Here is a 16,134-nt window from a genome sequence, read left to right on the forward strand (position 1 = left end):
AAACTCCTTGAAATAACACTACCGTGTGGACAGCATTTTAGAGGTCAAACAAAGATATATATTTTTTTAAGTAACTATAAATTAGAAGCATAAAAGACAAGACAGTTAAATGACTTCTCAAGATGTAGTTTATATCAAAGTTGAAATACAATAAAGCCCAGTATATTGAAAAAAGTATGTGGTACTGATTAAAATAAATACAGATGTGTTTTGTGTATTGTCATTTCTTTATATTGTCTGTAATTACTTGAACCTGTAATACGTTGCTTTGCATGCCTGGCAGTTATTGTAGTGACAGCTTGTTGGCTCATGTTTAACACTGACACCTTCGCGAAACCGTATTCTCGTCAGCGGGTACTGAAATCAATCAGATAGGGCCACATTGCAGTGACGCATTCATTACAAAGTGGTTAAAACAGACCTCGCAACGCAGCTTTACTGCAGCAAAGCTCAGCGTTCCATAAGCACCAATTACTCTATTCTATAGTACCAGTCAGATGGGGGGGGGGGACAAGGATAATTGATGTGAATATAGAGCCTCATTATCAATTGACAACCCTGCCTTCACGTGGCGCCCCTCGTTTCTAACAAAATGGGCTCTGTCGTCCCTTGGGCCCAGCGTCCCCTAGGGTATATCCAGCTAAACAACTTCCATGGATCTTTTAAAAGTGAAGTTTTCTGTGGATGTCGCCTATACCCATCCGTGGGTGGAGAGGCGGAAAGTAAAGTAAGTATCAGTCACATCACAAAGAGTTGCAGTGGAAATGGTATTAGCACAAACTATGTAGACAGCGATATAGTGATTAAAAACCAGTGTAACAAATAAAATACGTGAATAATTACACAATAGTGTGATATAAATACAAGTGAAGTGCTCAGTGTGGCGTTCTCACAAACCAGCTCATCTAGGAATCAGCGAGGGAAAATGCGTGTAGCTCCGATAGTATCCTTGTAGCAAGAGTCCTCATAGAAAAGGCCAATAACATCTACGTAGCATAATATTGTATTTATTGCAGTGTAGAAAACGGGGAAAGGAAATACACTTGCACTTCCCCTAAACACAAAGAGCACCCCTGATGAAGCCGAAATACCAGGTGAAACATGTTGGGAATTGCCACTCGAAGGCTACTGTCCTAGGAGCAGCACCAGCGTCTCTGCTATCTTTGTGTTTCCCCGATTGCAACGCGGGTGTGAGTAGCGAGGAAGTGTACACACAGGGTGAGAGTGCCCAGATACACTCGTTATCTCTATGTAGTTTGCGCCAATAGTATTTCCACTGCAACTTCTTGACACGGTTTTGGAAGACCGTCGGGTACAGTCTGCATCGAGTTTGAGGTTTTGTGTATTCTCACCATTGCACATTTGAATTACATTTTGATTCATATGCAAATTTAATTTCAGTTTGGTAGGGCTTTTTAGTTATACAAGTTAATCTTAGATAAGGGCCACTTTGCACGCCTCTAAACTGGTCCATCTTTTCTTGACTCCTTGGTTAACTTGTTTTTGATCTGTGCAATTTGTTAAGTCGGTTTTTAGCTTGCAAATCATACACTGGTTGGCTGTTCCATGCATCTAGCTCCCATTCAATGGCACTGCCATACAGTATATACTTGTTCACTCACACCTCATAACATGGAAAATACTTAAACATGTACTAGTGTGTATAAACCCTTAAACTACTTTGAACTTTTTCCCAAGGTGTACATGTGCCTCCAGAGCCTTCTTTGGGTCCAGGGAAGTTGATCATTTGAGTAGCCCAGCATGCAGTATATGCATTATTGTTTGTGATCATTCAAAAGCAGGTATCACATCATGAAAATAATCTACTTTTCTAAAAAGACCAATACTGATATTAAAAGTCTATATTAAAGGTAAATAAAGCACCTGGCCTTCTGCATAGACCCAAGTGTCCAGAAGGAACTCCCCTCAGTGATAACCAGACCATTATATTTAGTAATGAAGTACTCCAGATGCTCTCAACGCCAGTCCTCAAGAACCCCCAACAGGTCAGGTTTTCAGGATATCCCTGCTTCAGCACAGGTGGCTCAATCAGTGGCTCAGTCGTTGACTGAGCCACCTGTGCTGAAGCAGGGATATCCTGAAAATCCAACCTGTTTGGGGGGGGCGGGGGGGGGGAAGGGGGTCTTGAGGACTGGCCTGGAGTTGCGAGCCCATGATTTACTTAATTTCCACAGACCTGCAGAATGTTGCAATTATTGTTTCTACTGGTAATACAATTAGAAGAAAGGCAATACCACCCGAAAATAGGGAGGCTGTCAACTGTGTCCACTTGTTTCAAGTTTAACAGTGACACGTGTTACTGTATATAGGTAGGCGTAGAGGTGAAATAAGTGCTTTGCTCAACAGTGAAAATACAACAGGATATATGTGTGTGTGTGTGTGTGTGTGTGTCACATGGTCGCTCTGTGAGGGATGGTTTGGGTCTCGTGCCTCTCATTAGTATACAAGGTTAACAAAACACCCCTAAAAGAAAATACACAACCATTTCTAATAGTCTGATTGTATAAACGTTCTTATATGGGGGGAGTTCTACATAATAAAGTCTCCCAGCTGCAAATATATTCCATTGGATGTTTTATTCTTGTATACTGTAGATCTGGTGATACTGTTGCAATATTTTTATAGCTTCCTTGAGCACCCCAAATTTGAAGAGCTTTGTAATGATTTTCAGATGCTTTTTGGGGGAGAGGTACAAAATATAGGGCCAGATATCAAAGGAAAAAAATTCCTCTCGCTCTTTATCTTCTGTGAGAAATCTGTGTTTTGGACAAGAGAATATTTGTAACATCATCACTTTGTTTATTTTGGCTACACACAATGTCAATTCACATAGCTGGAGCTGGGAGTGGCTGAGCCAGTGCTGAATATTTTAGCAGCGTGAAGCTTCGATGGGTCTATTATCAAGAAACCCAGGCCAAAAATATGCAAAGGTCAGTCTACTGCTTCAGGCAAGGGATGAAACTACGAAACTGAAGCTCTACAGAGTTTGGGGGAAGGAATGGGACATTTCTCTACTTTAGGATCAAGTGAATTATTTTATGGCCACTGTAACCCCCTCCACAGTCAGAATTAGAGAAACACGCAGGTAATGAAGACCCATCTGATTTTCTGTGACGCTCACTGATTTTAGCATCAACAGTCTCAGACTGTGATTGTGAATTGCCATTTGCTTCTCATTATGTCGGGTTCTCAATTCCAGTCCTCAAGACCCCAACAGTTCAGGTTTTAAGGATATACCAGCTTCAGCACAGGTGGCTCAGTCTTCAAAGGGTGAGCCACTGATTGAGCCACCTGTGCTGAAGCAGGGACTTATTAAGCCATCTGCGCTTAAGCAGGGATATCCTGAAAACCTTACCTGTTGGGGGGTCGAGGACTGGAGTTGAGCACCCCTGCATTATGTAGAAAACCGACCAGAGAAGCAGGGTCGTTTTAATTAACGGGCACACAAAGGTTTCCTGCAGATGTAGCAAACTGTATTGGTCACGTTATCACAAAACAACTTGTTTCCGCTGCCGCAAAGTTTCATCGTGCAATTTTCTTCGGCTCTATTCAAATGAAGCCGTGCGTTACATTGCGTTACATTGCGTTTCATGCCTTATCACGCGATGTGCAATAACATTTGCTACAGCTGTGAACCAAAATTATTTTGCCCATCCTACCGTTTCACAAAAGAAGTTTCATCTGTTAGTTTTAGCATAGGTTTGAAGCAGGGGGTCTACAGAGCTCAACCCTGTTACTTCCAGCTCAGGGGACCCCCTGTTCCAGAGATGCTTACCTCGGTAGGGAGTGCTGGTATCTGTCTGCAGTATAAAGCTCCCGTGCAATGTGGGCCAATAGGAAGCCGCACCGGCTGATGTCACAGATTCCTATTGGCCTTCGGAGCCCGGGAGCGTTGAAAAGCGGCATTACGTGATTACGCTAGCTGAGCGGCTACTAGCGCTCCTTACGGAGGTATCTCTGGAAGCAGGGGTTCCCCACAACTGAAATTAATAGGGTTCAGTTCAGGAGACCCCCTGCTTCAATTCTGGTATTAAAAAATGCAAATAATTTGCCGCTTGGATTGCCTCTTTAAGACTTGAAACGTAGCATGTACTGAACCTTTTCTGTGGGTTTTGTAAGTAAATGACTTGGGCCGTTGTGCAGCATTGGCTTAATGTTTTGTCTTATATATGATGCTTATTGGTTGCTGGGGGATGCTAGCACCTAGACTATTTAAGAAGAACTAAGCATTTGTTTTGTATCGTGTTGTGATCACTTTACCAGCTTCAGACTTGTATCCATTGTCTCATTTACAAGGGTTGCACAAGCAAAACATTGAAGCATCATGTGAAATTTGGGGGCATTTCTGCACTAGCCCAAACTCTGCATTGATCCTACAAAATATTTGTTTGATGAGCAAGTACTGTATGAATTACATAACAGACAAGGTCAATAAAATGCTGAATCTGCATTTTTCTGCAGTGAGTGTTGAGCTGTTTGATGTTAACTATTAAACAGGACACAAAGTAATTAATTATGGTACATCTTCTGTTCTCATGCTTTCCAATGGAAAAGGTATGCCATTTTTGAACATACATTTACTGTATGAAATAGACGATATCCTTGTGTTACATTGCACATCTGCTATCCTAACCTAACCATAATATATTTATACATTCACCAGCTCACGGAAAAGGGCACTGCCTAAAGTTCAACATTCACCTGCCAAACCAATGAATGCATTCACCAAATGGCTAAGTGTATTCAAAATATCCAGCCTCATCAAACATCTCTCTCCACAAACTCTGTGTTCAGAAACCAGAATCGTCAATGTTTCTTTTTCACAGTTACTTTATTCACTGCATGTCATGTTACTGAAGCTGGTTAATATATTATGACAAATCAGATGGGTACTCTTCATAAAAACAAATGATATCAAAAAAGATTCAAAAGCAAGAGAATGGTGCTGCAATAGATTCAATGTCGTCTCAGACAAGTTAAATTATATCCAGTTAAATAACATAAGCAGAAGTGCCACCAAACAGGTCATTGCTATACAATTGTGTGAAATCCTTCTTGGAACAAACATCTGTTGTTTTGCAGCATTTCAGTTTGTGCAGCTTGTTCATTTATTCCATTCAATTTCTGCGAGTGTGACAGGGAAAACCGATGAATGAGTCTGTACTCATTTTCTCAGAAAGAGGCACTTGGGTTCCGTGTGTGTTGCTGTGTCACTTCCAGAGCTTTAGTTGGCTCACTGAAGCCAGCAGGTACTTAGCAGACCAACTTCTATAGTCATAAGAAGGAAATAAAAGATAATTGGCTCAACAGTTTGTGAATTCTGCCCAGCTCGTTAGCAGCTAAAAACCGTAACAAGTTTCTACTGCTCAGAGGCCCATGAGAAATGTATTGAATGTGGAATTGATCTTACAAAACCTCAGCCATGTGAACCGTGCAGGAAGCACAGTGATGGAGAGACAATGGAGACTGAATACCTAACTCAGGGGTGGCCAACTGCAGTCCTCAAGAGCTACCAACGTGTCAGGTTTCAGGATATCCCTGCTTCAGCACAGGTGGCTCAATCAGTGGAGTTGGCTACCCTTGACCTAACGTAACTTTATGTACAGTATCCCAATCAGTTATTCTTCTAATAATAAAGCTTTCCATCTGAAAATAATGCAGTTTTCTTCAAGATGAGCATGGCTACTAGAATTACGACTAAAAGACTAATTTTTATATGCCTATGGCATAAACAATTGAGATTATGCGTGAGAGTCAGGTCTGGAATGGGGAGTATAGAGCTAAATGTGTAACATAAGAATTTTATCAAAATAAAGGGATGAAAAGATGACGACTATTTACCGCTAGTCTACTTATGAATCTTATCTGCATTATACATGTTTGTACTCCACCACTTTATAACTGAAATATAAGGTTAGTTAGCTTCAGGGAGAACTGCTGTGGAAATAGTTAATGCAGATGCTGAGCAGTGTTATCATAATGTCATATCACTTTGATAAATGTTTGGTCTCATGTTCCATTTCTTCCCCTCAAATGTTTGTCTTGGACTAGAATTAGACAAGGAACGTCATGAATAGAAATACATAACAGGAGAACATTAGTAGTTTAAATTAAGTTGGATATAAGCCATTGAGATTGAAAAACCTGTATGGAGACCATGCTGTTAAGTTCCTGTAACTATAGCATTCACCTAACCATCAGTGCTGTGCAATGCATTGTCACACCTTCCAGCATTGAAGGAATTAATCAATCTAACATGTAAATCAGTGCATCTTCATTTTGTGGCTTTGTGTCGAAGAGAAGATAGTTGGAAAAGATTATTTCTTATCGAGTTTAAAGCCACTTCTTAAAATGTTGATGAGTTTCACACTTCATCATACTAGCTTTGTTTTTATACTGTGTGTGTGTAAATATATATATATATATATATATATATATATATACACACACATATACTGTATACATATATAAAAAAATGGAAAGATGCAGTGAGAAAGATACAGTATATAGATAGCTGCCTCACGTATAAACCTGAACATAGACAGCACACATTTACATATTTCCAAGCTACAGTTTGCTTTGCAAATACTTCAACTCATTCAAAATCAACCTGGAGTATGGTTCTGTCCAACCAACTCCCTTTAATGCATACTAAATAGAACAAAAAAAGCTTCCTTTACATTTTTCTTTAATTGGATATAATACAGATATATGTGAGGGACTTAATACTGAAGGATCAGCCCTAGAGATAAAGCACCATTGCAAAGGGAAGATATACTCCTGCTACAGTCATATAGCTCACACATACATATGCATACTTTCATCCTGCAATACACTTGATATGTTATAGAAGGTTCCTAGAATCCAGTTACATTATACATAGTTGTTTGACTAATGTAGAGAGATGCCGTTTGGCATAGATGTTTGCTGCCATTTACTCCCCTGAAGCATTCCCAAGAACTTTGGCCTAAAACATAACTAATATCATATGATGCCGGTCAAGGTTTAGAACAATGTCTGTGGAATATAACAAGGCAGCTCATCCATGCAACTGGTGGAGAAAACATGCAAGGTAAGAGATGGCCTGTGGAGTGCAATACATAGAGAGATGGTTTATTCAAACGAAAATCCGTGGTGTATTGGAAGGTTAGCTGGAGATTCATTGAGAAGCTTTGTCTGAGGACCCCCTTACACTACACGTGAATGTAATCCAACGCCACCAATGTATAGACCAGCGGTAGGCAACTCCAGTCCTCAAGGGTCACCAACAGGTCAGGGTTTCAGGATATCTCTGCTTCAGGACAGGTGGCACAATCAGTGAAGTCTTCGACTGAGCCACTGATTGAGCCACCTAAGCTGAAGCAGGGATATCCTGAAAACCTGACTTGTTGCTGGCCCCTGAAGACTGGAGTTAGCCCCCTAATATAGACAGCAAATCAGTTTTCACCACTAGGGATATGTATCTAGCAGACTGTGCTAATATAGCCACTTGGTTCTTTAGTTTGCATCATATGTAGCAAACTTAATTTATGCAGAATCACACAAAAAGTGCCATACTGTATCTGGAGGAGGCTGAGCACTCATGGTCAAAATCACTCTTGGAAACATCATTTTCAAGCAACACTACCTCGTTTGGGAGCTTGATACATATACCCCACACTCTACATGATTTTAGACCGCGTAGGCATGAGAGATCATTGATGCGGGGGACTGGCAACCAAATGAAGGGGCCTAGGAAAAAGCAGCAGGTCACTCGAAAGAAGGAAAGAAAAGCAGGTCTAGTTAGAATAAATAGAAGATATGGCAGAAGCCCATTATAACAGCCACTGAGATAATGTGGAACAATTAATCCCTACCACTAAATATGTGAAATATCTTCCCTGATGTCAAAGGGACATGTATTTAATAAGAACCCTTAACATTTTTAGATAGGAGCTGGGTTTCCAAGCAGTACTGGATGCAGAAGGGGTTAGCTTTGTGGTGTAAAGGGTTAGCTAAAACCAAGTTTGATCTTTTGAGTAAGGTCAGATCCATACAGACTTATGTATTTTGGTTAAAATATTGAGCAAATTCTCAGCACAATAAGTAGCCGAAGCTAATGGTGTATTTTATGGACTTAAAAATTAAATTCTTCTGCACCAACACACACAAAAATACACCGGGGCAACACACATTCTCCCTCCCATATTTGGATACAGTGGTCACAGAGTGATTTAACCTGTGTGGCAGTTATAAGAGGGTTGCCTTGCAATGTCCAATGGCACACCTATAAAGCATTTGTGGGGTGTCTTAAGGGAGAACTATTCACCCCGCTGCCCATCGGATATATCCCCCAGTGGATATTCCCATTATTATAAGATGGGGTGCAGTATTGGTTTGCTTCCTATAGTTCTTCAGAGCTTTTGATGATCCAGCACGGCCTGCTGCCGCAGGTAATAATACGTGGGACTTAGAAGAGTCTGGCCCTTTTCTTCAATTCGTTGCGTCTCCAAAGTGGTAACTTGTCAAATTCCTGTATTGTCATCTTAAAGATCTCTTGGAACACGTCAGGTGCCAGGTGTCGCTGAAGGAAGAGAAAGGAAGAGAGTCATAGTTTACTTGTGCATAGCGTGGCCAGTGCGTGCGGAGTGATGCAAAAAGGAACAGAGTCACTATTCATTAGTAGCTGAGGGAGATATGGGCTATGCATGAAACCACACTGCCTTCAATGGGGTTTCGTTTTCTATTTCTATTGCATTTCTTGCCTAAGTTGTGCAGCCAGTAGACTTTGTGTCAGTTTGGTAAGTCACATATGTATCAGAGGTGGGGTTTGAAGCCACACATCCCACTTCAAAGACCAGGGAAGCCATTAAAGTCTACCGGCTGCAAATCTCCCGGCTGCAAAACATACGGCATCACATTGATCAATGTAGAAATTCCCATTGGGTTCAATGGGAATGTTCTTTAATAAACCTGGTGCCGTTTTGCTGCCAGGAGAGTGTGATAAATGGCTCCCCTAGGAAAAACTTAGACCAATGGCAAATGCTCAACTACTGCTAACTCTTTTAGGCTTTCAGAAAACTGCAATAAAACAAAGCTCCCAGGGATAAGACACATGTTCTACTATTTGTTATTAGCAAGTTTATAATTTAGCAAGCTAAAAATCCAAACCCACTGCCTTATAGATGTATGCATATATTTGTGGGTGTCAATTAGAATGCCACTGGGAGAGTGACCTCAAGTACACAACATAAGACAAAGACTCCCCAATGCTACATACAACAAATTACAGGCATACCCCGGTTTAAGGACACTCACTTTAAGTACACTCATGAGTAAGGACATATCGCCCAATAGGCAAACGGCAGCTCACACATGCGTCTGTCAGCACGTACTGAACAGCAATACTGACTCCCTACCTGTACCGAAACTGTGCGCAAGTGGGGAGACTATAGAGCCTGTTACAAATGTGTTATTTACATCAGTTATACACGTACAGTATATGACAATTGCAGTACAGTACGTGCATCGATAAGTGGAAAAAAGGTAGTGCTTCACTTAAAGTACATTTTCGCTTTATGTACATGCTCTGGACCCATTGCGTACATTAATACGGGGTATGCCTGTAATTTAGTTCATAACTATTTGTTTATTCTTCTCATAAGTATGGGTCATTTAGTTACATCCTTTGGCTCCCAGCAACACTCCAACAGATAAGGAACAAATATACACATATATAATGCTGTGGTTTTGGGGTATGAGCTTGCTAAGACAGTGCATGTTTAAATGTAAATTGCCAAAATGAGTGCTACTGAGCATGGCAAATGTATACAACAGAAGACACGGGTGCCCAATGCTATATCAAATTGACAAAACATATATGGTAATGAATATAAAGTTTAAATACTTGAATAATAATAGTAATTAATTGTTTTTTCAGTTAAACCCTTTGGCCAAAGCGTTGTAAGCCTGCATACCATACGTCAAGGTAAACCAAAAATGCAGGTCCTAACACTAAAACTGTGAACCCTTCCTGTTACCTCTGTATGAGGGGAAGGAACTGCAGTGAGTCCTGTCCATTCAGCAAGTTACCGAAAGAGAAAGAACTCAGTTGAAGTAGCACTCAATTATCAATTTGATGTAGCATTGGGCACCCCTGTCTTCTGTTGTATACATTTGCCACGCTCAGTAGCGCTCATTTTGGCATAAATATATATTCATGATGTGGTGGATGTAGGAGTTTGAGCTATCTGGGAATATGTGTGTTAATCAATTTCTGACTGGTAACAGTCTATGGAGGTTAGGTGGCACCTCCCCCCAGAGCTCGCCCCTCCCCACCTTTTTAACTTGGGAGGTTCTGGCAACTTGCTGAATGTATATACCATGGGAAAAGTATGGGAGGGGAGGGGAGGGAAAGGAAAGTAAACCTCTGCTCAGCTAACAGGTAAGTTTTTAATGGTGTAGATAAGGTGCTTGTCTGAGAATTGTATTTGCAATAAACCGAAAGAGAAAGAACTCAGTTGAAGTAGCAACCAATTATCAATGATGATTAGTGTATTGATTAAAAATAATCTTTATTATTCAATTTAAATGTTAAAATAAATGGTGTACAAAGAAAAAAGAACAAATAATAATCTTGACATGAATATGTCAGATATCTGGGACTGTGCCAGTAGTAGCGGATCGCTACATAAGGATAGACCCCTATTGTCGGTCTAAGAGTAGCAGTGTCTAGTTGCTTAAGTTGGTAAAAGTAAGTAATTACACTCCCCCTTGGCCAAGGTGAGGAGTATAGGGATGTGGAACTACAGATGATAAATCTCGTCAGCTGCTTGTATGATATAGTTTAACACAGCAATTTGAGCTGTAGTGATATGGTATGTTGTAGTTTAACGCCACATTGCTATGCAGATGGAGGAGCAATAGAGTGCAGCCTTGCTGCTTGTCCTCAGTATATAGATGTATAGCTAAAGTTTAGCCATATCTACAGCCCCTTGCTCTGAGCCCCCTGTGGTCTTCCCGGCTTCCTCTGTGCGCGTGAGTGTCCCCCTTCTGTCCCGGGTCCCAGCCAGGGGGGGGTAATAGGAGGTGGTAGCGGGGGTGCGCCTGCCTTTGTACCACCTTGTACCTTTGCCCCCCCCGGCGCTCCCAGCATTGCCCCCCCCCGCGCTCCCAGCATTGCCCCCCCCCCGGCGCTCCCAGCATTGCCCCCCCCCGGCGCTCCCACTATTGCCCCCCCGGCGCTCCCACCATTGCCCCCCGGCGCTCCCACCATTGCCCCCCTGGCGCTCCCAGCTTTGCCCCCCCGGCGCTCACAGCTTTGCCCCCCCGGCGCTCACAGCTTTGCCCCCCGGCGCTCACTTCCCCCCGTCCCCTTGGTGTGGGAGATGGGCTCGGGGGCGGGCAGTGGTTGCTGCGCGGTCGCGGGCGGTGCAGGGGCTGGCGGGCGGTGCAGGGGGAGGCGGGGTGTATCTGTGTGTGTGTATCAGTGTGTGTATCAGTGTGTGTGTATGTGTGTGTATGTGTATCAGTGTGTGTATATGTGTATCAGTGTGTGTGTGTGTATCAGTGTGTGTGTGTATCAGTGGATGTGTGTGTATCAGTGGGTGGGTGTGTATCAGTGGGTGTGTGTGTATGTGTATCAGTGTGTGTATCAGTGGGGGGGGTTGTGTGTGTATCAGTGGGTGTGTGTGTATCAGTGGTGTGTGTGTGTGTGTGTATCAGTGGGTGTGTGTGTATCAGTGGGTGTGTGTGTATCAGTGGGTGTGTGTGTATCAGTGGGTGTGTATCAGTGGGTGTGTATCAGTGTGTGTGTGTGTGTGGGGGGGGTGTATGTGTGTGTGTGTGTGTGTGTGTGTGTGGGTGTATGTGTGTGGGTGGGTGTGTGTGTATGTGTATGTGTATCAGTGTGTATGTGTATGTGTATCTATGTGTATGTGTATCAGTGTGTGTGTGTGTATCAGTGTGTATGTGTGTGTGTATCAGTGTGTATGTGTGTGTGTATCAGTGGGTGGGTGTGTATGTGTGTGTGTGTGTGTATCAGTGGGTGTGTGTGTATCAGTGGGTGTGAGTATGTGTATCAGTGTGTGTGTGTATCAGTGTGTGTGTGTGTATCAGTGGGGGTGTGTGTGTGTATCAGTGTGTGTGTGTGTCAGTGTGGGTGTGTGTGTGTGTGTGTCAGTAGGGGGGGTGTGTATCAGTGGGGGGGGGGGTGTATCAGTGGGGGGTGTGTGTGTGTGTATCAGTGGGGGTGGGGGTGTGTGTGTATGTGTATCAGTGTGTGTGTGTGTGTGTATATGTGTATCAGTGTGTGTGTGTGTGTGTGTGTGTGTATGTGTGTGTGTGTGTGTATCAGTGGATGTGTGTGTATCAGTGGATGTGTGTGTATCAGTGGATGTGTGTGTATCAGTGGATGTGTGTGTATCAGTGGATGTGTGTGTATCAGTGGACGTGTGTGTATCAGTGGGTGTGTATCAGTGTGTGTGTGTATGTGTATCAGTGTGTGTGTGTATCAGTGGGGGGGGGTGTTGTGTGTGTATCAGTGGGTGTGTGTGTATCAGTGGGTGTGTGTGTATCAGTGGGTGTGTGTGTATCAGTGGGTGGCTGTGTATCAGTGGGTGTGTGTGTATCAGTGGGTGTGTGTGTATCAGTGGATGTGTGTGTATCAGTGGGTGTGTATCAGTGTGTGTGTATCAGTGTGTGTGTATCAGTGTGTGTGTGTGTGTGGGGGGGGTGTATGTGTGTGGGTGTGTGTGTGTGTGTGTATGTGTATGTGTATCAGTGTGTATGTGTATGTGTATCAGTGTGTATGTGTATCAGTGTATGTGTATCAGTGTGTGTGTGTGTATCAGTGTGTATGTGTGTGTGTATCAGTGTGTATGTGTGTGTGTATCAGTGGGTGGGTGTGTGGGTGTGTGTGTATCAGTGGGTGTGTGTGTATCAGTGGGTGTGTGTGTATCAGTGTGGGTGTGTGTGTATCAGTGTGGGTGTGTGTGTATCAGTGTGTGTGTGTGTGTGTGTGTATCAGTGGGGGTGGGGGTGTATCAGTGTGTGTGTGTGTCAGTGTGGGGGTGTGGGGGTGTGTGTCAGTGGGGGGGGGTGTGTGTGTCAGTGGGGGGGGGTGTGTATCAGTGGGGGGGGTGTGTATCAGTGGGGGGGGGGGGGGGGTGTATCAGTGGGGGTGGGTGTGTGTGTATCAGTGGGGGTGTGTGTGTGTGTATCAGTGGGGGGGTGTGTGTGTATCAGTGGGGGTGTGTGTGTGTATCAGTGGGGGTGTGTGTGTGTATCAGTGGGGGGGTGTGTATCAGTATCAGTGTGTGTGTGTATCAGTATCAGTGTGTGTGTGTATCAGTATCAGTGTGTGTGTGTAACAGTATCAGTGGGGGTGTGTGTGCATCAGTGTATGTGTGTGTGTGTCAGTGGGTGTGTGTCTCCCTCCCTCTCTCTCCCCCCACCCTGTCTCCCACCTACCCTCCCACCCTGTCTCCCTCCTTCCCTCCCACCCTGTCTCCCTCCTTCCCTCCCTCCCACCCTGTCTCCCTCCCTGTCTCCCTCCCTGTCTCCCACTCCCTCCCTGTCTCCCACTCCCTCCCTGTCTCCCACTCCCTCCCTGTCTCACCCTCCCTCCCTGTCTCACCCTCCCTCCCTGTCTCACCCTCCCTCCCTGTCTCACCCTCCCTCCCTGTCTCACCCTCCCTCCCTGTCTCACCCTCCCTCCCTACCTCCCTGTCTCACCCTCCCTCCCTACCTCCCTGTCTCACCCTCCCTCCCTACCTCCCTGTCTCACCCTCCCTCCCTCCCTCCCTGTCTCACCCTCCCTCCCTCCCTGTCTCACCCTCCCTCCCTACCTCCCTGTCTCACCCTCCCTCCCTCCCTCCCTCACCCTCCCTCCCTCCCTGTCTCACCCTCCCTCCCTGTCTCACCCTCCCTCCCTGTCTCACCCTCCCTCCCTGTCTCACCCTCCCTCCCTGTCTCACCCTCCCTCCCTACCTCCCTGTCTCACCCTCCCTCCCTACCTCCCTGTCTCACCCTCCCTCCCTACTCCCTGTCTCACCCTCCCTCCCTCCCTCCCTGTCTCACCCTCCATCCCTCCCTCCCTGTCTCACCCTCCCTCCCTACCTCCCTGTCTCACCCTCCCTCCCTCCCTCCCTCACCCTCCCTCCCTCCCTGTCTCACCCTCCCTCCCTCCCTCCCTGTATCACCATCCCTCCCTCCCTGTCTCACCCTCCCTCCCTCCCTGTCTAACCCTCCCTCCCTCCCTGTCTCACCCTCCCTACCTCCCCCTCCCTGTCTCACCCTCCCTGTCTCACCCTCCCTGTCTCACCCTCCCTGTCTCACCCTCCCTGTCTCACCCTCACACTCCCTCACCCTCCCTGTGTCACCCTCTCACCCTCCGTCTCACCCTCCCTGTCTCACCCTCCCTCCCTGTCTCCCTCCCTCGCCCTCCCTCCCTCGCCCTCTTTCCCTGTCTCCCTCCCTCGCCTTGTCTCCCTCCCTGTCTCCCTCCCTCGCCCTGTCTCCCTCCCTCGCCCTGTCTCCCTCCCTCGCCCTGTCTCCCTCCCTCGCCCTGTCTCCCTCCCTCGCCCTGTCTCCCTCCCTCGCCCTGTCTCCCTCCCTGTCTGTCTCCCTCCCTCGCCCTCCCTTCCTGTCTCCCTCCCTCCCTCGCCCTCCCTTCCTGTCGCCCTCCCTCCCTCGCCCTCCCTTCCTCGCCCTCCCTCCCTGTCTCCCTCCCTTCCTCGCCCTCCCTCCCTGTCTCCCTCCATCCCTGTCTCCCTCCCTCGCCCTCCCTCCATCCCTGTCTCCCTCCCTCGCCCTCCCTCCATCCCTGTCTCCCTCCCTCGCCCTCCCTCCATGTCTCCCTCCATCCCTGTCTCCCTCCCTCGCCCTCCCTCCATGTCTCCCTCCATCCCTGTCTCCCTCCCTCCCTGTCTCCCTCCCTCGCCCTCCCTCCCTGTCTCCCTCACCCTCTGTCTTATCTTAACTGCCGTATACCTACACCGAAGTAACCTACTCTGCTTTCTTCCAGATCTGACTCAAATTTCACGCGGGAGACATCGGAAGACAGGTAAGGAACACCTCCCCTCTAGTATAGTACCTGAGGGACTGCGGATCAGGTAAGATCCCAGCCGGGATTGCTGCTTTTAGAAATTGTGAAGAGGGGGCATCCTGACACTGGTTAATGGGTTCAGAATCATTAACATCTGGGTTTTTTTTTTGTTCGATTATTGAGGTGTACACACACACACACACACACACACACACACACACACACTCTCTCTCTAATGGTAGTAAAGTATAAGTGTACTACAATAAATAAACTGTTATATAATATATATATATATATATATATATATATATATATATATATATATATATATATATATAAGTTTTGGTGAGTAAAAAAAGTGACAAAAACCCTCCACAGGAAAGCAAATATGCAAATATAACTGTATGCTCATCTGCATGTCTTAGGCAGGTCTGCAACCCCGCCTTTCCCCATTATCACCCAGCATACAGCACTTCCACTGCAGCAAGGGATTCTGGGAAATGACATGCAAATGAGCACACAGTGTCACTTTTTGCCTCAATAACCATTTTTAACATGGAGGGAACCATGTTAAAAATGGTTATTGAGGCAAAAAGTGACACTGTGTGCTCATTTGCATGTCATTTCCCAGAATCCCTTGCTGCAGTGGAAGTGCTGTATGCTGGGTGATAATGGGGAAAGGCGGGGTTGCAGACCTTCCTAAGACATGCAGATGAGCATACAGTTATATTTGCATATATATATATATATATATATATATATATATATATATATATATATATATATATATATATATATATATATATATATATATATATATATATATATATATATATATATATATATATACTTGAATAATAATAGCACTGTAATTACTTGGTAAACCAAAAATGCAGTTTTTTTTTAACTTGGGAGGTTCTGGCAACTTGCTGAATGGACAGGACTCACTGCAGTTCCTTCCCCTCATACAGAGGTAACAGGAAGGCTTCACAGTTTTAGTGTTAGGACCTGCATTTTTGGTTATACCTTGACGTTTGGTATGCAGGCTTACGACGCTTTGGCCAAAGGATTTAACTAAAAAAACAAGT

At 44.9% G+C, this 16,134-nt stretch overlaps 1 protein-coding gene across 1 annotated transcript in view; it reads right to left on the reverse strand.

The window, feature by feature from the left end:
- Positions 1-4,833: 4,833 nt before the first annotated feature.
- ABLIM1 (actin binding LIM protein 1) overlaps positions 4,834-16,134 on the reverse strand; it is a 233,540-nt gene continuing 222,239 nt past the window's right edge. Inside the window, exon 25 of the mRNA XM_075611978.1 lies at positions 4,834-8,584. Coding sequence (XP_075468093.1) covers positions 8,471-8,584 — 114 coding nt within the window. The 3' untranslated portion in view covers positions 4,834-8,470. The remainder of the gene's footprint in view (positions 8,585-16,134) is intronic.

Source organism: Ascaphus truei, chromosome 8 (assembly GCF_040206685.1).
Source record: "Ascaphus truei isolate aAscTru1 chromosome 8, aAscTru1.hap1, whole genome shotgun sequence".
NCBI lineage: Eukaryota > Metazoa > Chordata > Amphibia > Anura > Ascaphidae > Ascaphus > Ascaphus truei.